An 18,283-nucleotide genomic window follows, 5' to 3' on the forward strand; every position below is an offset into this window, starting at 1 on the left:
TGATTTGTAAATAGCAATATTTCAAGTGCGATGTATGTAATTGCCTTAATTTTATTCAAATATTGAATCATACAATTATTTTATGCACCATAGGGGTCGTCATATTTATAACCCAAAAAACTTTAAAAAGAAATTTCTCAAAATATTCCAAGAACAAGTTCTCAATCTTGGTTTCAAAAAATTAATAAATTGAAAAAAGAAAACTTGTTTACAACAATTCACAATTTTTCTACTGTAATACTATGCCGAGAAAGGAAGAAAACTAATCAGAGAGGTAAGGCAACAATGTCTAACGAGAAAACTAGAAGATAAAGAAATTGCAATCTCATCTGCTATTTTCAATGGTTATGGGTGACATTTAACTTTCAAACTCATAAATTCAACTAGGATTAGCAATAAAAGGAAATTTCGCTAACAATGAGCATACAAAAAAATTTCTTACATATTTCAAATATGTTTAACCAATCTAGTTCAACCCTAGGTGTTGTAACGATGTGTTCACATAACATACAAAATAATTTCAATCGAACTATTTTCAAAATTATGAATCTCCATGAAAATCCTTAATATCTTCATTTCAACATCTACTATGGTATTCACTTGCAAAGTGATTTTATATAACTTTTTTTAATGACATATAAAACATGCCTAAAAAATTTTGGCGCCAAACATAAGTTAGACTTTCCTTAAAATCTTTATTAATAATAGCATTACCTCTTTCAGAAGCAATAATTGGATTTTGAGCAGACTTTGATTACCCAGGAGAAAAGACGTATTTTTTTATCTATACAAAATTTTTTTAGGTGCATTTTTTTAGTTTAGGGTGAAAAGTCATGGCAAGTTGAAAAGCCTTATCTAACTGAGTTAATGTTACAACAACAATAAGCCTTTATCCTACTAGGTGAGGTCGGCTACATGAATCCTTTTTCTCCATTGTCCTATTGGGGGTGTCGTATTTTCATTTAATTCTAATAGATAAGATCATTTTTTTATAAAATACGCCCAAAGTCTTTTTATGTCTACCTCTGTCTTTCTTAACATAAGTTGAATTTAAGACATTCACTCTCCTAACCAGATTATCAGATTGTCGACTTTTAATGTAACCAAACCATCTGAGACGACTTTCTCTAATCTTGTCTGCAACTGGAGCTACACTAACCCTTTCACGGATAGATTCATTGATTCATTTCGCATTTTGTTCGCATTTTGTCTCTAAGTATCAAGCCACTCATCCACCTAAAAAGAAAATCCTCAAAAAAAAGATTTCTCTCTCCTACACGAAGTCCTTATCATTATCTAATAAAATAAATGAGTACTCTATAATTAATCATAAATCATAGAGGCGACCTACATCGAATACACTTATCCAGAACTCTTTTCACAAGTAGCAAATCCAACAAAGAGGGTCAATAGATTCTTGTGATTAGGGTTGTCAATTTGACTCGTTGTTCGCGAACAGTTCGTGTTCGGCTTGTTAAACGGCTAGTGTTTGATCCATTTGTTAAGCCTAACAGGCTGAACACGAACAAATTTTTAAATTCAAAATGTGAACGAGCCGAACACGAACAAAAATTTGTTCGCTCATGTTCGGCTCGAATCGACTCGAAAGTGTCTACTTCTTTAAGAGTCTAGTGTCTGTAAGTTTTCAGCTTATTTTAATATTTCCTCTGTTTGTTTTCAAGTTCTGTTATTTTGTTATTCTGGCAAAACTTCTTTGTGATCCCCAGTCAGCGATCCCCCGTTTCCGCCACTTTTTGGTATCAGAGCTATGTTGGGGTAAAACCTCTTTAGTATTCTGAGGAATCCGACTAGGGATTTTGATAAATTGATTTGCCCAGCTCTCTCATATTATTTAATTGCTTTTTATATGCTTTGAACTATGATTTGGATCATATGATTTTAGTTTTTTTTGTGTTAATTTTGATAGATCTGTTTTCAACGCATATCATATTTTTATGAATTTTTGGATAAGAAGCTACTACTTAGCATGATCAATTAGTAGACCCGAGTGCCACGACAAGATCTCCGAGAAGAGTAGGAGCACTGTGGAATTGTAGGGCCGAAAATGATATGCTAAGTGTGTTCAGGAACTTATCCTAAGAGTTTATAAATTTATTTTACATCTGAAACTCAGATCTATTAAGATTACATTAAAATACTAAGATTTGTGAGAAAAATCATAAGCTGTTCAACTAGCATGAGTGGACAGAAAAGAATCCACTAACGAAAACCATGGGCGGAAAGTAGAAAACCGTGGGCGGAAAGTTGCCCACTGACACACCCACTTGCACCGAAAGTAAAGGCGCACCAAACATCATCACATGCACGAATAAATTGCGAGGCCCATCACAACTCCACTTAGACACATACAGACTTTCATAATACAGACGTACATACTTAAACTCATACTCAAATACATACGTATTATTAAACTTCATTATCCAAGCCTTGATTTATGACTTGAATAGCGACTCCAATGAGATTTCCGAGTCGCTCCTCCATTTGTCGTACGGAGGGTGAGATGTCGTTCCATACGTTGTCTTTTGCTGACAGGCTTATGCAGTAAGTCGATTTGTTTCCTTACATCCTTTGTAAAGATTCAGAGCTTGTTGAGAACTTTTTGATTGTGCTCCGACTCAATTCTTCGAGCCGCTCCCCGGAGTTTGTCATGTGCGTCCAATGAGATAGGATGGTCGAAAGGACTCCCATAACAGTTCCCAGTGTATGTCGCTGGCATCCTTTGGAATGTTTGGCATTCCCATTCCGGTTGGTTGACTTTTGTTAAATGTTTTTCTTCTTGCTTGCTGTAATAGTTCAGGGCGGCGCTCATCTAGTAGGCCATGATTCCACCTTTTGTCCTTGATTCATTTTCTTGTCCATGGATATTCTGATGAACTTTCATAATATTCTCCCTCTCTTGTTGAACTCTTTCCTTTATTGCTTCTGGCGTCCATTCCTGAATACCAGAAAATAAAGAGCAAACTTGTTCTTTGAATCCAGCAAGTAAAATAAATGTTAGGCGAGATAAAGAATTGGCGAGAACATTATTTTTGCCATCAATGTGCTCGAAATGCACAGCGATCCCCAGCCCATTGATGAAGTCAGTGAAGGATAGCCATCTAACTCGAGACGGCTTTTTTGGAGCTGTTTTATTATAGAAGAAAATGATTGCTTGACAGTCGGTCCTTAAGGTGATTTCCGATTTGTCGAGATAGTGGATTTTTAAAGAGTTTAATGTCTCCATGCAAGCATGGATTTCAGCATCGATCGTTGATTTAACTGTTACGAATTTTTCACTAGCATATGCGCAGACCTTCTCAGTAGATCTAGGATCATTTTTAGTGTTTTTCCATTTGCACACTTCTCCCCATCCTTCCATACAACTATCTGTTTCTAGAATTATATAGGCCTTGGGCGGAGGAATTTCCAGATCAGGAAATTTTTGAACTAAATTTTTAATCTTACGAATCAACTCCCAGTCATGATCTTTGAGTCTTTTATCCCCATGACGGGATGTCTTCTGATACAACAACCCTAATAAAACACCGATGTTAGGGATGTAGCTTCGTGCGTAGTTCAGAATCCCTAACCAGAACCTCATTCCCTGCTTCTCCTTTAATCTTTCGTTCGGAAAATCAACTATTTTCCGAATAATATGTGGCTGTAATTTAATCTTCTCTCTTCCTATTACAGCACTCAGAAACTCAATTTCAGGGACAACTATCTTCATTTTTGTTGGAGATAGCATCAATCCTTCTTTCTCGACGATTGAAAGGAACCTTTCAAGATGTTCTTTGTGATCTGTTTCATTCTTGCTAAAAATGATTATATCATCAATATACATTGCAAGGAATTCAGTGCGGTCACCAAAACAAAAGCCCATCTTTCGTTGAAAAACTGCAGGTGCATTTTTCAACCCGAATAACATCACAAGCCATTCGTATAGACCAATTGGCGCAGTAAAGGCGGTCCACTCGATTCAGTCAGGGTGCATTGCAACCTGATGGAATCCGCTTTTTAAGTCAAATTTTGAGTAAATTTGATTGTTACTTATTCTCTTAAGTAATGTATTGATTCCGGGTAGTGAGTACTGCTCTTTATAGGTATTATCATGCAAAGACCTGTAATTAAACACAAGTCGTTTCTTACCTCGCGTTTCCTTCCTGGTTTTTGGATCAATGGACGTACCCAAATTTACTATAATTGCCATGGTTCGGTGCCTGCTCTTGTTGGGTCTGATCACCTTTAGTTCTAGCAGGCTATCAATGTGCTTTTTGAACTAGTCTTGCATGGCAAGAGTTACATGTTTCAATGACTTGTCCTGAATCGTAAGATCAGGATTGATTATTTCAATTTTACATGTAACTTTGTTTTTCGACCAAAGCTTCTGTGGATTTTCCCCAATGTATCCACTGTTTTGCAATCTCTGAAAAATGGATTTAAATTTTTTTTATAAACGGATTCTCTTTGGAAAGAATATTTGAGAAAAAGTATTCTGGTTGCAGCTCTGTGTAGAAGTCGTAGTCAATTTCCAGCTTTGGTATTTGTTTCGCGGAGACTTCTACATCTATTGTTGTGGGGACATGAGTGATCTCTTTGTAAAATGTAACAATATTTCCTTCAATGTGCATTCATCCGTGCATGTTTCTGATAAAATTGCAGCCAATTAGCATTTGGATGCCATCATTCACCTCAATCTTCATGCAGTAGATGTGGGGTATTCTAAAATTGTGCTAAGAGATGTACATTTTACCGTCTTTCATTTTTTTGCAGGAATTTGTTGAGTTCACTCCACTGAAAGACACTTGGTAATTGAGATCCTCAAGAACTTCTTTCGGGACAACGTCAATGCTAGCACAACAGGAAGTTGCACCCATGTCCAGAATTGCTTTAAGTTGAAACCTTTCAATGCCGGGAATTTCGAAGGTAATGATCAAGTTGAACAGCTTATTGATCATTCGTTTTGGCATTTTGTGCGCTTGTTCTTTTAATGCCTCACTGAACATTATCAGGCCATTTTCTTCTTCAATAATTTCATCTTCGTCTTCAAATGTGACGATCCTTTATCTTTTGTCGTGCAGGGCCAAATCTTGCGTGTCGTCGACAAGTTGCTGCTCAAGTTTTTGCTGAATCTCCTCCTTCAGCCTCCTATTCTCTTCGAGCTGATGCTCAGTGTATTTTACCAATTCATGTATCAGATTATCCTTGGATTGAAATTGTAACAAGGATAATTCCTTTTGCACAATTATTTCTAAATAAAATTTGGCACGCGACGGGCATGTCGTTAATTTGCAAGTTGTGCAATGTATCCTCATATTGGTATTTGTAATTATAAAACAATATGAACACCGAGAATACTGACCCTTGATTGGTTTGTTGTGTTCCCACTAATGAAAACACTTCTCCTGCTCATCCTTCAACTTGATAGAACAACGCCAACTGTAATCTTCTTTCATCATAAAGCCAAATTCTTCTACCGGATAATTTTCCAAGGCTTTACGAACATGTATGAGAGTATTGGCTTCTTCACCCTCGGATACAGAGCAAATTGCATTTGATGATTCCTCGTTAAGATCTACTGACAGAACGTCATAGTCGTCTGGAAGTTCGAGGTTGTTTAATATGGCCGCCCTAGCCATATTTTCGCTTTTTCTCTTGCATTCTTTGGCGAAATGACCTTCATCGGCACATATGTAACAACGACATTTCGTAGATTTGGTCTTATTTTTGTTTTTAACCACACGCACATGCGAATCATGTGGTTTGCCCTTGTAGTTCTTGGATTTGCGCAAATCATATCTCTTGTGCTGATTATAGAATCCAGAAACTGGTATCTTCTTACACACAGAGAGGTCTTTAATTCCTCTTTGTACAGTGGCTCGTTTACATAGGTCAGCTAGATACTGATATGTAAACCTTATTCTTGGCATCACTCCCACAGCGTTGCCTGGATGTTTTCTTTTGAAGGTTTCCTCGATCTCGTTCCCGATGATCGGGGGCATTTTTCGAAAGAACTTGTCAGATAATTCCGGGCTAATATACATTCGCCCAGATTTTGCCGCTAGGACCTTGTAATCGTTTATGTATTCGAACAAGTTCTTGATTTCAGAACATGTTAGCCTTTCTAGGTACAGGTATGCTCGATTTTGCTCATCCGTAGAACCCTGATATGGATCTTCTAGCAAAGATACTCTTTGAATAGCAGAGAGTACGTTTTGTGGATCGTCTGCTATGTTGATTAAAGCTACGTACTCCTCTTCAAAAGTCATTCGCCATTGAATCCAAATTTTCTTCTCAACTTCTAGTAAATTTTCGATAAACAACACATTTGATTTGTTGTCCACAAATTGTTTATCATTGATAAGATTCAGGGTGATAAACTCCCACCTTGATATAACGTCATCATATAACGAGAATTCATCTGGCAGAACAAGCATTACTCCACGAGTGTTTATTGTGGACGGCAGCGTCCACATGTTCTGCTGGTATGTTTTTTTTTTTTAAGTCTGATGCTCTGAACCTCAATCTCTGAAAGCTATTTGAGGATGGGTCCGCTTGTGAACCTGTAGCGGCTGGTGGGTACATTACAAGACCCATGACAGGCTCGTTTGGAGGAAAGTAAGATTACGAGACAGATGCATAAGCATTGTCTGCCTTTGCAGTTATTTTCCTCAAGCGTGGATAATCAAGCTCTGTGAGCTGATCTTCGATATTTGGATAACAAGTTTCGATGTTAGGTGTATGGCTAGAATTGGATGGTAGAGTTTTAGGAGTATGGATAAGATGTGATGGAGTTTCTGAAATTTTTGGTGGTTCGAATGAAGGATAATCAAAATTTAGGAGGGGAGAGGTCTCTTCCCCACTAACTTTTGCGGATGAATTTAATTCATCATATTAAGCTGATTTATATATATAAATAATGAAAACGGATCATCAGCAGCATTCGTATCTTCTTTATCATCTGGAGATTCGTCCCAGATGGCTTCGGTATTATTGTGTTCTTGGTCCGATATGGGGCCATCTTCATATGCCATGCATATTGCTTCTTCTTCAAGTCCTTCATCTTGAGATGAATACCGAGGTACCGGTGGTGGTGCTATGGCAGCGTATTCTAAAAAAGACAGACGAATAGTACCGTATATCCTTTGATGTGTACGCTGTTGTTGTGGGATCTGGACAACAATTGAATCTGAAGGCTTCAGATTCCAATACAGTCCTTGAAGCTACCGGATTGACTGTTTTTGACTTGGAATTGCAACAATTCCATGCGTGGCCAAGTAGTCAGTAACACCATTTACGTTATATCTAAACCCGACATGGCTTGTATTTGTTAATCTGGCCACAAGTGCTCTTGTAATCAGGAGGTTGGATTCTCCTCCTTGCCAGTCCTGACAGCCGTGATTCAATACCAACAACTCAATATGATTTAGAAAATCATGGACTGATAATAACATGTCTGGCGTAATATAAACGAGCTGAGTTCCTTTAGATAAATCTATTTCCATAGTTCCAATGATAGACACGTCGGAACGCCATCTAGTGTCTCTAAGGACAATAAGAGCAGTTGTCCCATCATCACGCCTGTGTAGTGTATGAATTCTGATCATAATAAGTCCTAAGTGGATGTGTTGCATCCCTTCTTGGACTAGGCGTTGGTAAGATTGCTACCTAATGAAAGGCAAGTTGATATGCATATCTTCAACTGCAAGAATTCACTCTTCCGAATAGTGTTGATATACCCTATGCCTGGTTGTGGACCAACCATCCTCATAGAGTGTTTCCGCAGGAACAAGATTTGTTTGTCTTCTTTAAGAAATTTGGAGTTAACGCTCCGTATCAAGTTGACTTTCCAGAGTACTATGGTAGGAATGGCGTCTAGGCAATCTCCGTTGAATCTCATATGCAATACGCAATCTCATTCGATAGTCTCGGATCTGGTCATCGATATTAGATGTGGAAGAGGTAAGAGGTAGGGTTTGTATTTCGTACTGACGGGATAGGAAGGAAGAAGTTGTAGTACGAAAAGATGAATTTCTTGAGGTGGAGGCCATCTTAAATATATTTTTGTTTTTCTTTTTGAAAAATAGTTTTTGGATTTTGAAAAACAAACGGTTGGCCTTTTGGACGAGTAGTCTTGGATGTTTTGGAAGGCTCACCAAGAGATAGATATTTGAGTTGCTTTTGTAAAGCAGAGATGGAAGTTTCAACAATTTTCTCACTCTCGGGTGCTTTTTGTTGAATTTGTTTAATTTTATCTTCTAAAGTAAAGAGTCTATCAGAGACCTTTAGAAGTAGTTGAATCAAAGTATTATTCTGCTTTATTATCGCACTTAAAGTAGATAATATACTTTGACGAGCGTCGGAAGGAATCACAAAGCCAAGAGCAGGCGGTTCTAATGAATCAGTAGCAGAAAGAGTTAGTTTATAATCAGTAGAAGAATAAGATTGTTTCTAATCATTCATAACGATCAAGCAACGTTAGGAATAGAAATCAATATGAAAAATAAGTATCCTGAGTTCACCTTTCAAAAAATTGATAAATTGTTTTGCTTGGCTTGTCCATACCTTGAAATGCTATCCTTATATACCTTAACGTTATGATTTTTCTCACAAATCTTAGTATTTTAATGTAATTTTAATAGATCTAAGTTTCAGATGTAAAATAAATTTATAAACTCTTTAGGATAAGTTCCTGAACACACTTAGCATATCCTTTTCGGCCCTACAATTCCACAGTGCTCCTACTCTTCTTGGAGATCTCGTCGTGGCACTCGGATCTACTAACTGATCATGCTAAGTAGCAATTTCTTTTCTAAAAATTCATAAAAATAGAATACACGTTGAAAACAGATCTATCAAAATTAACACAAAAAAAAACTAAAATCATATGATCCAAATCATAGTTCAAAGCATATAAAAAGCAGCTAAATAATATAAGACAAATCAACTCATCAAAATCCCTACTCGGATTCCTTATGATGCTAAAGAGGTTTTAACCCCAACATAGCTCTGATTCAATTGTTATCTTCTTACAAGGCTATCTTCTTATAAATTATAGTATCTTCTTAGCAATTGAATCAATATATAAATACACACACATAATTAATATTCATAAAATTAAATAATATAAATTATAATTTTAATTTTATTTAAAAATTCAATTATTATAATAATTTTATATTCAACCGAGCTAATTTCGAGCCGAACACTAACATGAATAAGTTTTTCGAGCCGAACACGAACACACTGTTCACGAGCCATGTCGAACACGAGCCAATTTCGAACATGAGCCAATTTCTAACGAGCCGAACATGAGCCAGCCTCAGCTCGCTCAGGCTCGGCTCGTTTACAACCCTACTTGTGATGATACTTAAAAAACCTAGCAACAAAAGCTCAACAAATAAAGAAAAGGCAAGGAAAATTATCAAGCAAAATTGGACAACACAAGGTGGTATATTAAAAAAAAAAAAAAAAACTTGACGATATCATAAAAAAAAAAATCATGTATCAATCTATTTTTAGAATCATGATTATTTATGGTGAGTTTCTCCTCTCCTAGCAATATTGTCAAAGGGTTCTTCAAAAACTAGATTCACTATCCCATTCTTGCGAGAGAATTGCTTAGTTTACAAAGTATTAAGCCAAACTTTAACCTCATTTATTTTAGTGTTCATGTGATTTTACTTTGTTAGCACTTTAATTGGTTTTACTAAGTAATAAAAATCCCATACATTTAATGGTTCATTTACTGATCTAGATGTGATTTTAGCGTTGATACCAATTCGATGTAAAATAACTTTGGGCCTAAGTTTGCAAAAACCTAGAATGAGATGCATGAATAAACGCGCATAAGATGATAATTCATAGTTTCCAAACTTCTAAAAGCAAGGAAATAATTTTTTATGCAAAATTAGAAAACATATATCATTTATTCCAGACCATAATTTAAAAGTAGTGAAAATATAAAATTCTACAAAAAATCTAAGAATAAATATAAAACAAGACAACAATGAGTGTTGACATCATGAAAAGAAAACCGACGCATCAAGCGTGCAAAATCTCACTCCTGCATACAAATTAATTACTAAAGATTTAGAAGAATAAACGAGGATATAACCCCCCGTTTGAAAGATTCAAGCCTCATGATGGTAAAAAAAAAATAAAAATCATCCCTCAGAAGTTGTCATCAAGATTTGCAAAGTGCTTTTATCCACATCCAATAATACTCAAAAAAAAATTGAAAGAACAAAATTTAACTCAACAATTCTATAATTGAAGTGTTTTCTATGCCTCAGGGGTCTTATTTATAAATCCAACAGACCTAAAATAAATAATTTCTCAGAATCCTCAAATCTTTATCCTAATGTCATAAATTTTAATTAAACACAATTAAATTCCACCAAGAACAAGAAGTTTTTATTTTTAATTTCAACAAAACAATAAAGTTTCAGCGCAGTAAACCAAACAATCAAAGCCATATAAATGGATACAAAGCAGTTGACTAACAAGGATTCACTCAAAACTCATATTCGTAAAAGCATCAACAGCTTCTATCGCAAAATTTATGGAAATAAATATAAATGTCCATAATTATCTGAGTAAATCAGCATTCACATGTAGATATTAGTTGTGTGAATTGGCAAAGTTCTTCTATTACAAAGTATTCCAAATAAGTCCAGATTGACTTGAACAGTGACTAAAAAAGTTAAAAAATGTAAATTATTTGCACAATGGACGAGGCAATTCCAAGTTATAAAGGTCCATATTAATATCCAGGCAATCTAAACGCACATGCCAAAAACCATAATAGCAAAAATACTACAGCATTAAAAGCGCTAGAGCGATAAACAAATGAATTGTATTTTAAATGTCCTTCAATCTGATTTGCCATTGCATAAAAAATAACTGAACTGAACAATTTGTCAAAAATTAAACCAAGTAACTCTATACAGCAGCATAATTGATCACTTAACAATTCCAAAATACCCAACTCACATGTTTCGCCATCCCAAAATCAGCAAGTTTTACCACACCATTAACATCAACAAGTAAATTCGCCCCTTTGATATCTCTGCAAGAAACAAATGAGTAAATGCATACTTCAAATCCTGATTTGTGACGTCGAAACAGTTATTCATGCAAAATAATAACAATGAAAAATTGAAGGAATTGGATAAATTTATGTCATCAAGTTGTTCATACAGCTGGCATTGCAACAGACACAGAAGGCACTAAAAAAGTTCTGCAGAAATGATAAAATGGGAAATAATAGCTTTATAACAAATGGAACCAATACAAATCCTAATTTCAGCTATAGCTAACCAGTTTCAGTAACGGAATCTCCATTAATACACTGAAAACTCAGCTGAACAAAGCCCAACTTAAAAGGAATACACTTCAGCAAAACATATGACATGGAAGGAATGATTTGATACTCTTAATGACAAAATCCAATCAACTTTTCTTGAATATTATTTTCCGGTTAGGCATTTCAAAGAACATAGAGTGGTTGCTTAACTTATGTGGGTGCATAGTATTCCAAAAATGTGCTATTCACTTATCCATGTATTTGATAATTTGTCAGTAAAAATAATCTTTTTTACCAACTTCTCATTGCTTTTTGTTCTTTAACTTGATGAGAAAAAATTTCCTCAAGGCTGAATATGAGAGAGTAAATAACACATTCACATCATCAAAAAAGATAAAACAAAAACCAGAGCAAAAAGTGTTAGATATTAGCTTGAATATATGGACATTAATATCATTTCTTTTCTCTTGGGATTTGAGAGAGCCATGAATCATTTATCGGTGTTTTGGATCTATAAAAGTACATTCAGAACTTGAATAAGTAAATAATTTTGATTTGTACATAACTAATATCTCAGGAAAACTTTGGATGACTGTAAATCTGACGAGCAATAAATGAAGTGAATTTAACTATGTGAAGTGCAAGATTCCTACTTATGGTTGTCAATATGGAGTCTTAATTGAATCAATAGATATGTCATTTGTTATCATAGATTTTGGACATGCTTGTATTATTTTGTTAATCAGGTCATCTAACAAAAATGTGGTTACTATCACAAATAGTAAGTTTTAGATTATAATTAGTGAAAATCTAATTATGAAATAAAGGTATAGCTTTCTTTTTCACTCTTTAAGGGTTCAATTCTCTTTCTCCTAACCTATGGGTCCTTTCTTTCTTAATCCTTTAGGAAATTCATTCATCACCAATCTCTTCATCCTTGTCATCTCCCTAAATCTTTATATGTACCAGAACCAACGCTTTCAAACAGTCAAGATATAAAAATTCCACCACAATCTTCATTAGTATTGCATTAGTTTACATCATTTCATATTAAATGTCCTCCATTTGAATTTGAAAAAGAAAGAAAAAAAACTAAATTTAAATTTTAAAACGCATGAAATTGAGTTACAACCATATTATTTTTTCTTCCCCATTTTAACCAACTATTCTATCCACAATGTTTTTCATAATTCCCTTCATAGAATACTTCCTAAATTCGTCCAAAGATTTTAAACTGATCTTTCATTTAAATTTAGAATGGAAATTTAATTTCAAATTTGAAATTCAAAACTTTTAAAGCAAATTTTGTCTAAGACTTACATTCTGATTTCCCTTCAATTTTGCCTTCACAGTTTTATGCAACCAACTTGACCCATCAAACTTGGTTAAAATCTCTAAACCTCCCAATCTAACAAATCAAACTGACATACTATGAGAATAAATGAAAAAAAGAAGGTAATCTTTCAGTTAGCTATACAAAAATAGTGCATTAGATCTCCCCATCAGGTAAAACTTTATATTAAAGACGATCTTCCAAAGCAAATGATAGCACTCTTAATAATCTAGAATGAGAGCCCCTTTTCTGTGCTGCTGGATGAAGTATTGATCTTTTTCAATCATCTCTTTTGCTTTAGGATATAATTCTCTTTCCCCACCCATACTTCAAGACACATTTTATTTTGCCTCAATTATTCAAGATGGACCTCGCTGGCTAAATGGTAAGTCAAAGGCAAGTTTTCTGCTAATAATATTTCAATTCTCCAAGGCAAAGCTCCTTGTAGCCTCGGAAATTGACACAACACAAGAAGCTTGCTTCTAGCTAGTTATCTCTATTGTATGTCCATATAGTTAGGCTTAATTATTTATTTTATGTTATTTGTACTCTTTGCTAATTTGATGGTTATCAACAGAAACATAATTATTTATCATGTTAATAAATATATTTTCATTTTAATGTTCATGGGATTAAAATATTAAAAAAAATTATGATTACTATTTACAAATAATGGGACTCATTATGTAATGCAAGATGGTTGCTTCAAATTATTAGCATTGGATCTTATTTTTCTTAGTATATTTGAATCTTGTCAAATATTTTAAGTTGTTTTCCTTTAATTTTGGCTTAATTTAAGGATAAAATAGTCGGTTATTATTTTGAAATTATCTTCATTACTTTAATTTTAATAAAATTATAAGTTCAAATATTTAATGCTAAAATAATAGATAGTAAGCCTTCGATTTTAATTAAAATAGTTAATAATAAATAAAAAATATGTTCTAGTTTTAAACTCCACTTTAGGGATTAATTCATTTCGTATCTTTGTCAAAAGACTTTTTTTACACTTTTCTCACCCAGCCACTTGATTACATTTGAGAAATTCTTTCTTCTAATCTTCTCAACATCCTCTCTTTTCTCTTTACCTCATAGGTTCTTCCTTAATGCCATGTTCATCCCTTCTCAACAATTGAAAGATAAAAACTCCACCATGATTTCTATTACTGCTACCCTGCTTGTCATATCATTCATTCTCCACTCAAGATAAATTCCTTCCTCGCCTAAACCATAGGAATCTTTTATGCTTTTTTAAACTCTACCTTAGAACTCCCTTTCTTTGAGAAAATCATTCGTCATATCTTCTCAACCCCCCTTATCTCTTTCTCTCATACGTTTTTCTTTTACACCATATTCTTCCTTTACATCAAATTCTTCCCTTATCAAGAATAGAATGATTAAAACTCCACCATGAATCTCAATTATCGACTATGATTACAATACTATTTATTTAACTCTCTCCTTCAATCTCTTTACCTTTTTAGTTCTCCTTCAACATACTCTCCTAAACAGTAAAAATGTCAATTTTATCGAAATCATTGCTCCACTCATCATTACGTTAGACTATACTTAAATATGATTTATGGAGAAAAAATATGACTTTTCATCACCACCTCCTAATCTTGACTCTCTCTCTCTCTCTCTAAGCTTTTGCCTCCATTTTGAGACATGTAATCATCTCATCTTCTCAATCTCTTAGATATGCTTATTCCTTGGTTCTTTTAGTACTATGAATGCTTCCCTTTTCAACACTCACGATATCAAAAGTCCAGAATGATCAACAGGATACTATCATTATCAATATTCATGTCTACCAGTTTAATATATAATCGAATTAGAACAAAACGAGATACTAGAATTGGTAGAGAAAAATCATTTGTGGCAAGAAAACCCTTAAACAAGGCATAGGTAATTATCATTTCAAAAACAAAACCCCTTAAACAAGGCATAGGTCATTATCATTTCAAAAAACGAGTCATGATTAGCCAAAAATCACGGCACTATGCACATCTGTAAACACATAACAAAACACCAAAAGAATTACTAAGCAACCAATCAAATATCTCAACAAATCTCAAAGATCACAAATTTATGTCATTAGTAGCCAATCCAAAAGATAAACATAACAAAAAAGATCCATTATTTTCTTTTAATCGCTCACAACATTTTATACGATGAAGGCATAAAGTAAAAATGGTCAACAAAATGATAACAGAAATTTTTACTGTAAAATCTTGAGTTATGCTTCAACTCTCAAAATTTTAGTCCCCTAATTGCGCAAACAGAGATCTTTGATTGCCTGTAGTTTGTGTTCATCAGATTTGCCAAATCTGTATTATCTACTTGAATATTGTTATGTTGTGATGCTATCTGGTCAATTAAATCGATGTTAATTATAAAAAAAGAAATTGTATTACACTTTTCCTTCAGTCATTATGGTGTATTATTCTTGAAAATCCCGTGAATATTATAAGCGTCATGTATTAAAAGCAATATATAAGAGCAGTTTAATAAAATAAGTTTTTTGGCGTGGAAGTAGTGCAATGAAGAATACAAATTCACAAAAAGATATATTTGCAGGTGACTTTTCCTTTAGTTGTTATATTGTATCATTCATGAAGATCTTGTAACTATCATAAGGTTAAAGAACCAAAAATTGATTTAGGGCAGCAGTTTGTTTAAGCAGGTAGTGTTCAAAACAAGCACAGTGCGGGAAATTAACCAAAAAAAAAAAAATCATCCTGAAAGGCATCTGGTCAAAGAAGGCATCTGGTCAAAGTACTCAAACACACATTTATTACAAAATGTAACCTAAAGAAAAGTCATGAAGTATTATGACAATTAAGAAAATGACAAGATAGAAATTTTGATATAGAAGACATTCTGACAAGTTGTTGCCAACGTAGCAATGCAGAAACATAAACCCAAATCCCTAAAAATGAATTCTAAGTGTTAGTAGCAACCTGTGGATGTTATTTGTACTATGCAAGAATGCCAACCCAGTGAGAATATGACGAGTGAAATTGCGAACAACAGATTCTGTCATAGCTCCACAGTGCTCTTGAACATACTTGTTAATTGAACCAGGGTAAACATACTCCAGGTATATGAAAAATTGATCCTCAGTCTGCATTAAATATTAAAACGCATCAAACTGCCCTAACATACATCGGCAAATATCAAAGCATCACAAGGGCTATAAGAAAACTCACCAATTCACTTCCATAATATTGCACAATGTTTGGATGTTTCAATTTACTAAGAACTTTGATTTCCTGCAGGGGAAGCTTATCAATGAGTAGGTTTCCATGGATAGAAAATTCATCACTAATCAGGGCATCCATTTTTTAGGCAGAAATAAATCAGGAAGTGTGAAAGGAATATTAAAATTCACAAAGGCTCACAATTTAACTTCAATAGCATGCCTAAACATAAATTTATTTACCATCATGTTCCGAGGAAAGTTTAATAACAAGCAACATAAAATAGAAATATACTTTAAGCTTCAAGCATAGGTATATCGAACAAACCCAAACAAATAAGTTACAACTCCAAAACAATCTCAAAGCTAAAATTACGAAAGAGACAAAAAATATGGTCACAAGGCAGAAGCATGATAACTACACTAATGTAAAAAGATTTCAAATCTGCATCTTGTGTTGTTTTCCATTTACTGCATTTAATCATTAGTTTAAAAAAGGTTTGCTCATAGTCACTGAATGTCACCTTCATTGCATTGACCATCATCTGTGAATAACATAGATCTTATTGAGTGCAAACAAGCTTTTTTGTGCCATTTAATATTGGTAAAGCAAATTAAGAATGCATTAGCAACATGCATCTGAGGATCTGAATACAGCATGAAGGGCTAACCTGTTCCAGTTGTTTCAAACATTCAGCAGATTTAGGGTCGTCAGGGATTATATTTACTTCTTTCATTGCACATAGAGCACCAGTATGCCTGTTTAAGATCAAACACAAAATTCATGAAGAAAGAGAAAAAAATAATAAGAAAACCCACAGAGTATCCATCAGGAAGCTCACTCACTCACCTGTTGGTGGCCCTATAAACATTCCCAAAAGTACCACTGCCAATCAGTCTTTGCTTCTGCCATTGGTTTGTCATTGCAGCACCTTCATTTTGAATTGGATTTTGATGAGTAAAGGTAGACTGTGGCAAGACAGCAGGTCCAGGAGGTAGAGGCAGTGGGTGGACATTCAAATTCATATTATTGTCATTCCATGCATTAGAATTCTCCAAATACATCTTAGGATGAAGAGGAGATTGAGATGCACTTGGATTTTTTGACTTCGGAATTGGACTTTTGATTGTTGGACTATACAATGGTGATATATCAGGACTGCCATGATGTTTCTCAGGTGAAGTTTGGGGAGACATTCCTGTCATTATATCCATAGAAGGGACCTCAGGAGCAGAAAAAGCCTGAAGCCCTTGCAAAGAACCGCTGGTTGAAGGGAATACATCTACATTACTCAATCGTTGTGGACTACGCACAGGACTTGAGAAGCTGCTTGTAGGAGCACTTTTAGCAGGTATACTTAACCTAAAGGTTATACTTTCAGCAGACTTTGGATCATGAATCGCCTTCCGATGATTACTGAAATTATTTCTCTTTGCCGGTGTATCAAAAGGCTCTGGACTCTTCCGAGTGCTAGGGAAAGCTGATCTGCTGCAATTTCATATGGAGTACAATAAGAATTCGTCAATGTCATAAGGAGGTCCTTTCAAATAATGAATTAAACAAAAGCCTCACCTGCACTAATGCTCGTAATTAGTAAACAAAAGAATGAAACAAAAGTTGCAACTTTTGTTTCCCTAGCATTTCACTATAAAACTAATAAAAGTGGGATGGAGGTAAACTAAACTTGTCAACCAAATTTAGTAACATCAAAGGTACCAAGGTATCAATAGATAAAAGATGAAAGAGTAGAACAGCTTCTATAGCTAATCACTAATTCAGCAAAGTTAAAAATACTTTTTTTTATTAGAGCATAAGGTCATAGAGCTTCTCTTACATCAACAGATAAACCGGCGCTAAATAGCAACAGTTAAATCATAAACACAGCATTTGATAGAATTCTAGGCTACCATATCTTGGACAACTGAGGCCATGTCCCAATCAATCAATTTCAAATTCTTCAAAACCAAGGACTTCCAAACTTTTAAGGGAAAAATATAAATAAAGATAGAACTTTTATAAACAATTCGATGCTCTGCTTGATTCTACAGCATTAAGCAAGAGATTCTTCTTCGTTATTTTAAACTACTCCCAGGCTTTCACCAAAAAAAAAGTAACACCGCCAACAAATAAAACTCCCTCCCTCCCTCCCTCCCTCTCAGTAGAAGAATCTTTCCCTAGCAGTGATGTCAATCGATAAAACTCTAACATTCAACCCTTTTTACCCATTAAAGCCAAAATTTCATTCCCAGATTACAACAAATGCCCAAAATTATTACAACTAATGAGAAAAACAAGGGATAGGACATGGAGTAGTAACAATGTAAAGTCAACTAAGTATCAATCAAAAGTACCAGAAAAGCAAAAACCTCATACCTCCCAGATGTAGCCGTAAGCCTCTCCCCGTTCATCTCCATCCCAACTACAGGCGGGCAATCCACC

At 34.5% G+C, this 18,283-nt stretch overlaps 1 protein-coding gene across 2 annotated transcripts in view; it reads right to left on the minus strand.

The window, feature by feature from the left end:
• The window catches only part of LOC110033143 (mitogen-activated protein kinase kinase kinase 5-like), a 34,835-nt gene extending 16,558 nt beyond the window's left edge, over nucleotides 1-18,277 (minus strand). Inside the window, exons 1-6 of one of the 2 annotated variants that reach the window (XM_020737030.1) lie at nucleotides 18,218-18,277; nucleotides 16,694-17,329; nucleotides 16,515-16,602; nucleotides 15,854-15,916; nucleotides 15,605-15,768; nucleotides 10,996-11,071 (exon numbers count right to left, since the gene is read on the minus strand). In XM_020737030.1, the coding sequence (XP_020592689.1) occupies nucleotides 10,996-11,071; nucleotides 15,605-15,768; nucleotides 15,854-15,916; nucleotides 16,515-16,602; nucleotides 16,694-17,329; nucleotides 18,218-18,258 (1,068 nt within the window). In that variant the 5' untranslated portion in view covers nucleotides 18,259-18,277. Of the gene's footprint in view, nucleotides 1-10,995; nucleotides 11,072-15,604; nucleotides 15,769-15,853; nucleotides 15,917-16,514; nucleotides 16,603-16,693; nucleotides 17,333-18,217 lie in introns of both variants that reach the window. The other variant, XM_020737029.1, reaches the window with a different exon arrangement.
• Between the last annotated feature and the right edge of the window lie 6 nt (nucleotides 18,278-18,283).

Source organism: Phalaenopsis equestris, unplaced genomic scaffold (assembly GCF_001263595.1).
Source record: "Phalaenopsis equestris unplaced genomic scaffold, ASM126359v1 Scaffold001098, whole genome shotgun sequence".
NCBI lineage: Eukaryota > Viridiplantae > Streptophyta > Magnoliopsida > Asparagales > Orchidaceae > Phalaenopsis > Phalaenopsis equestris.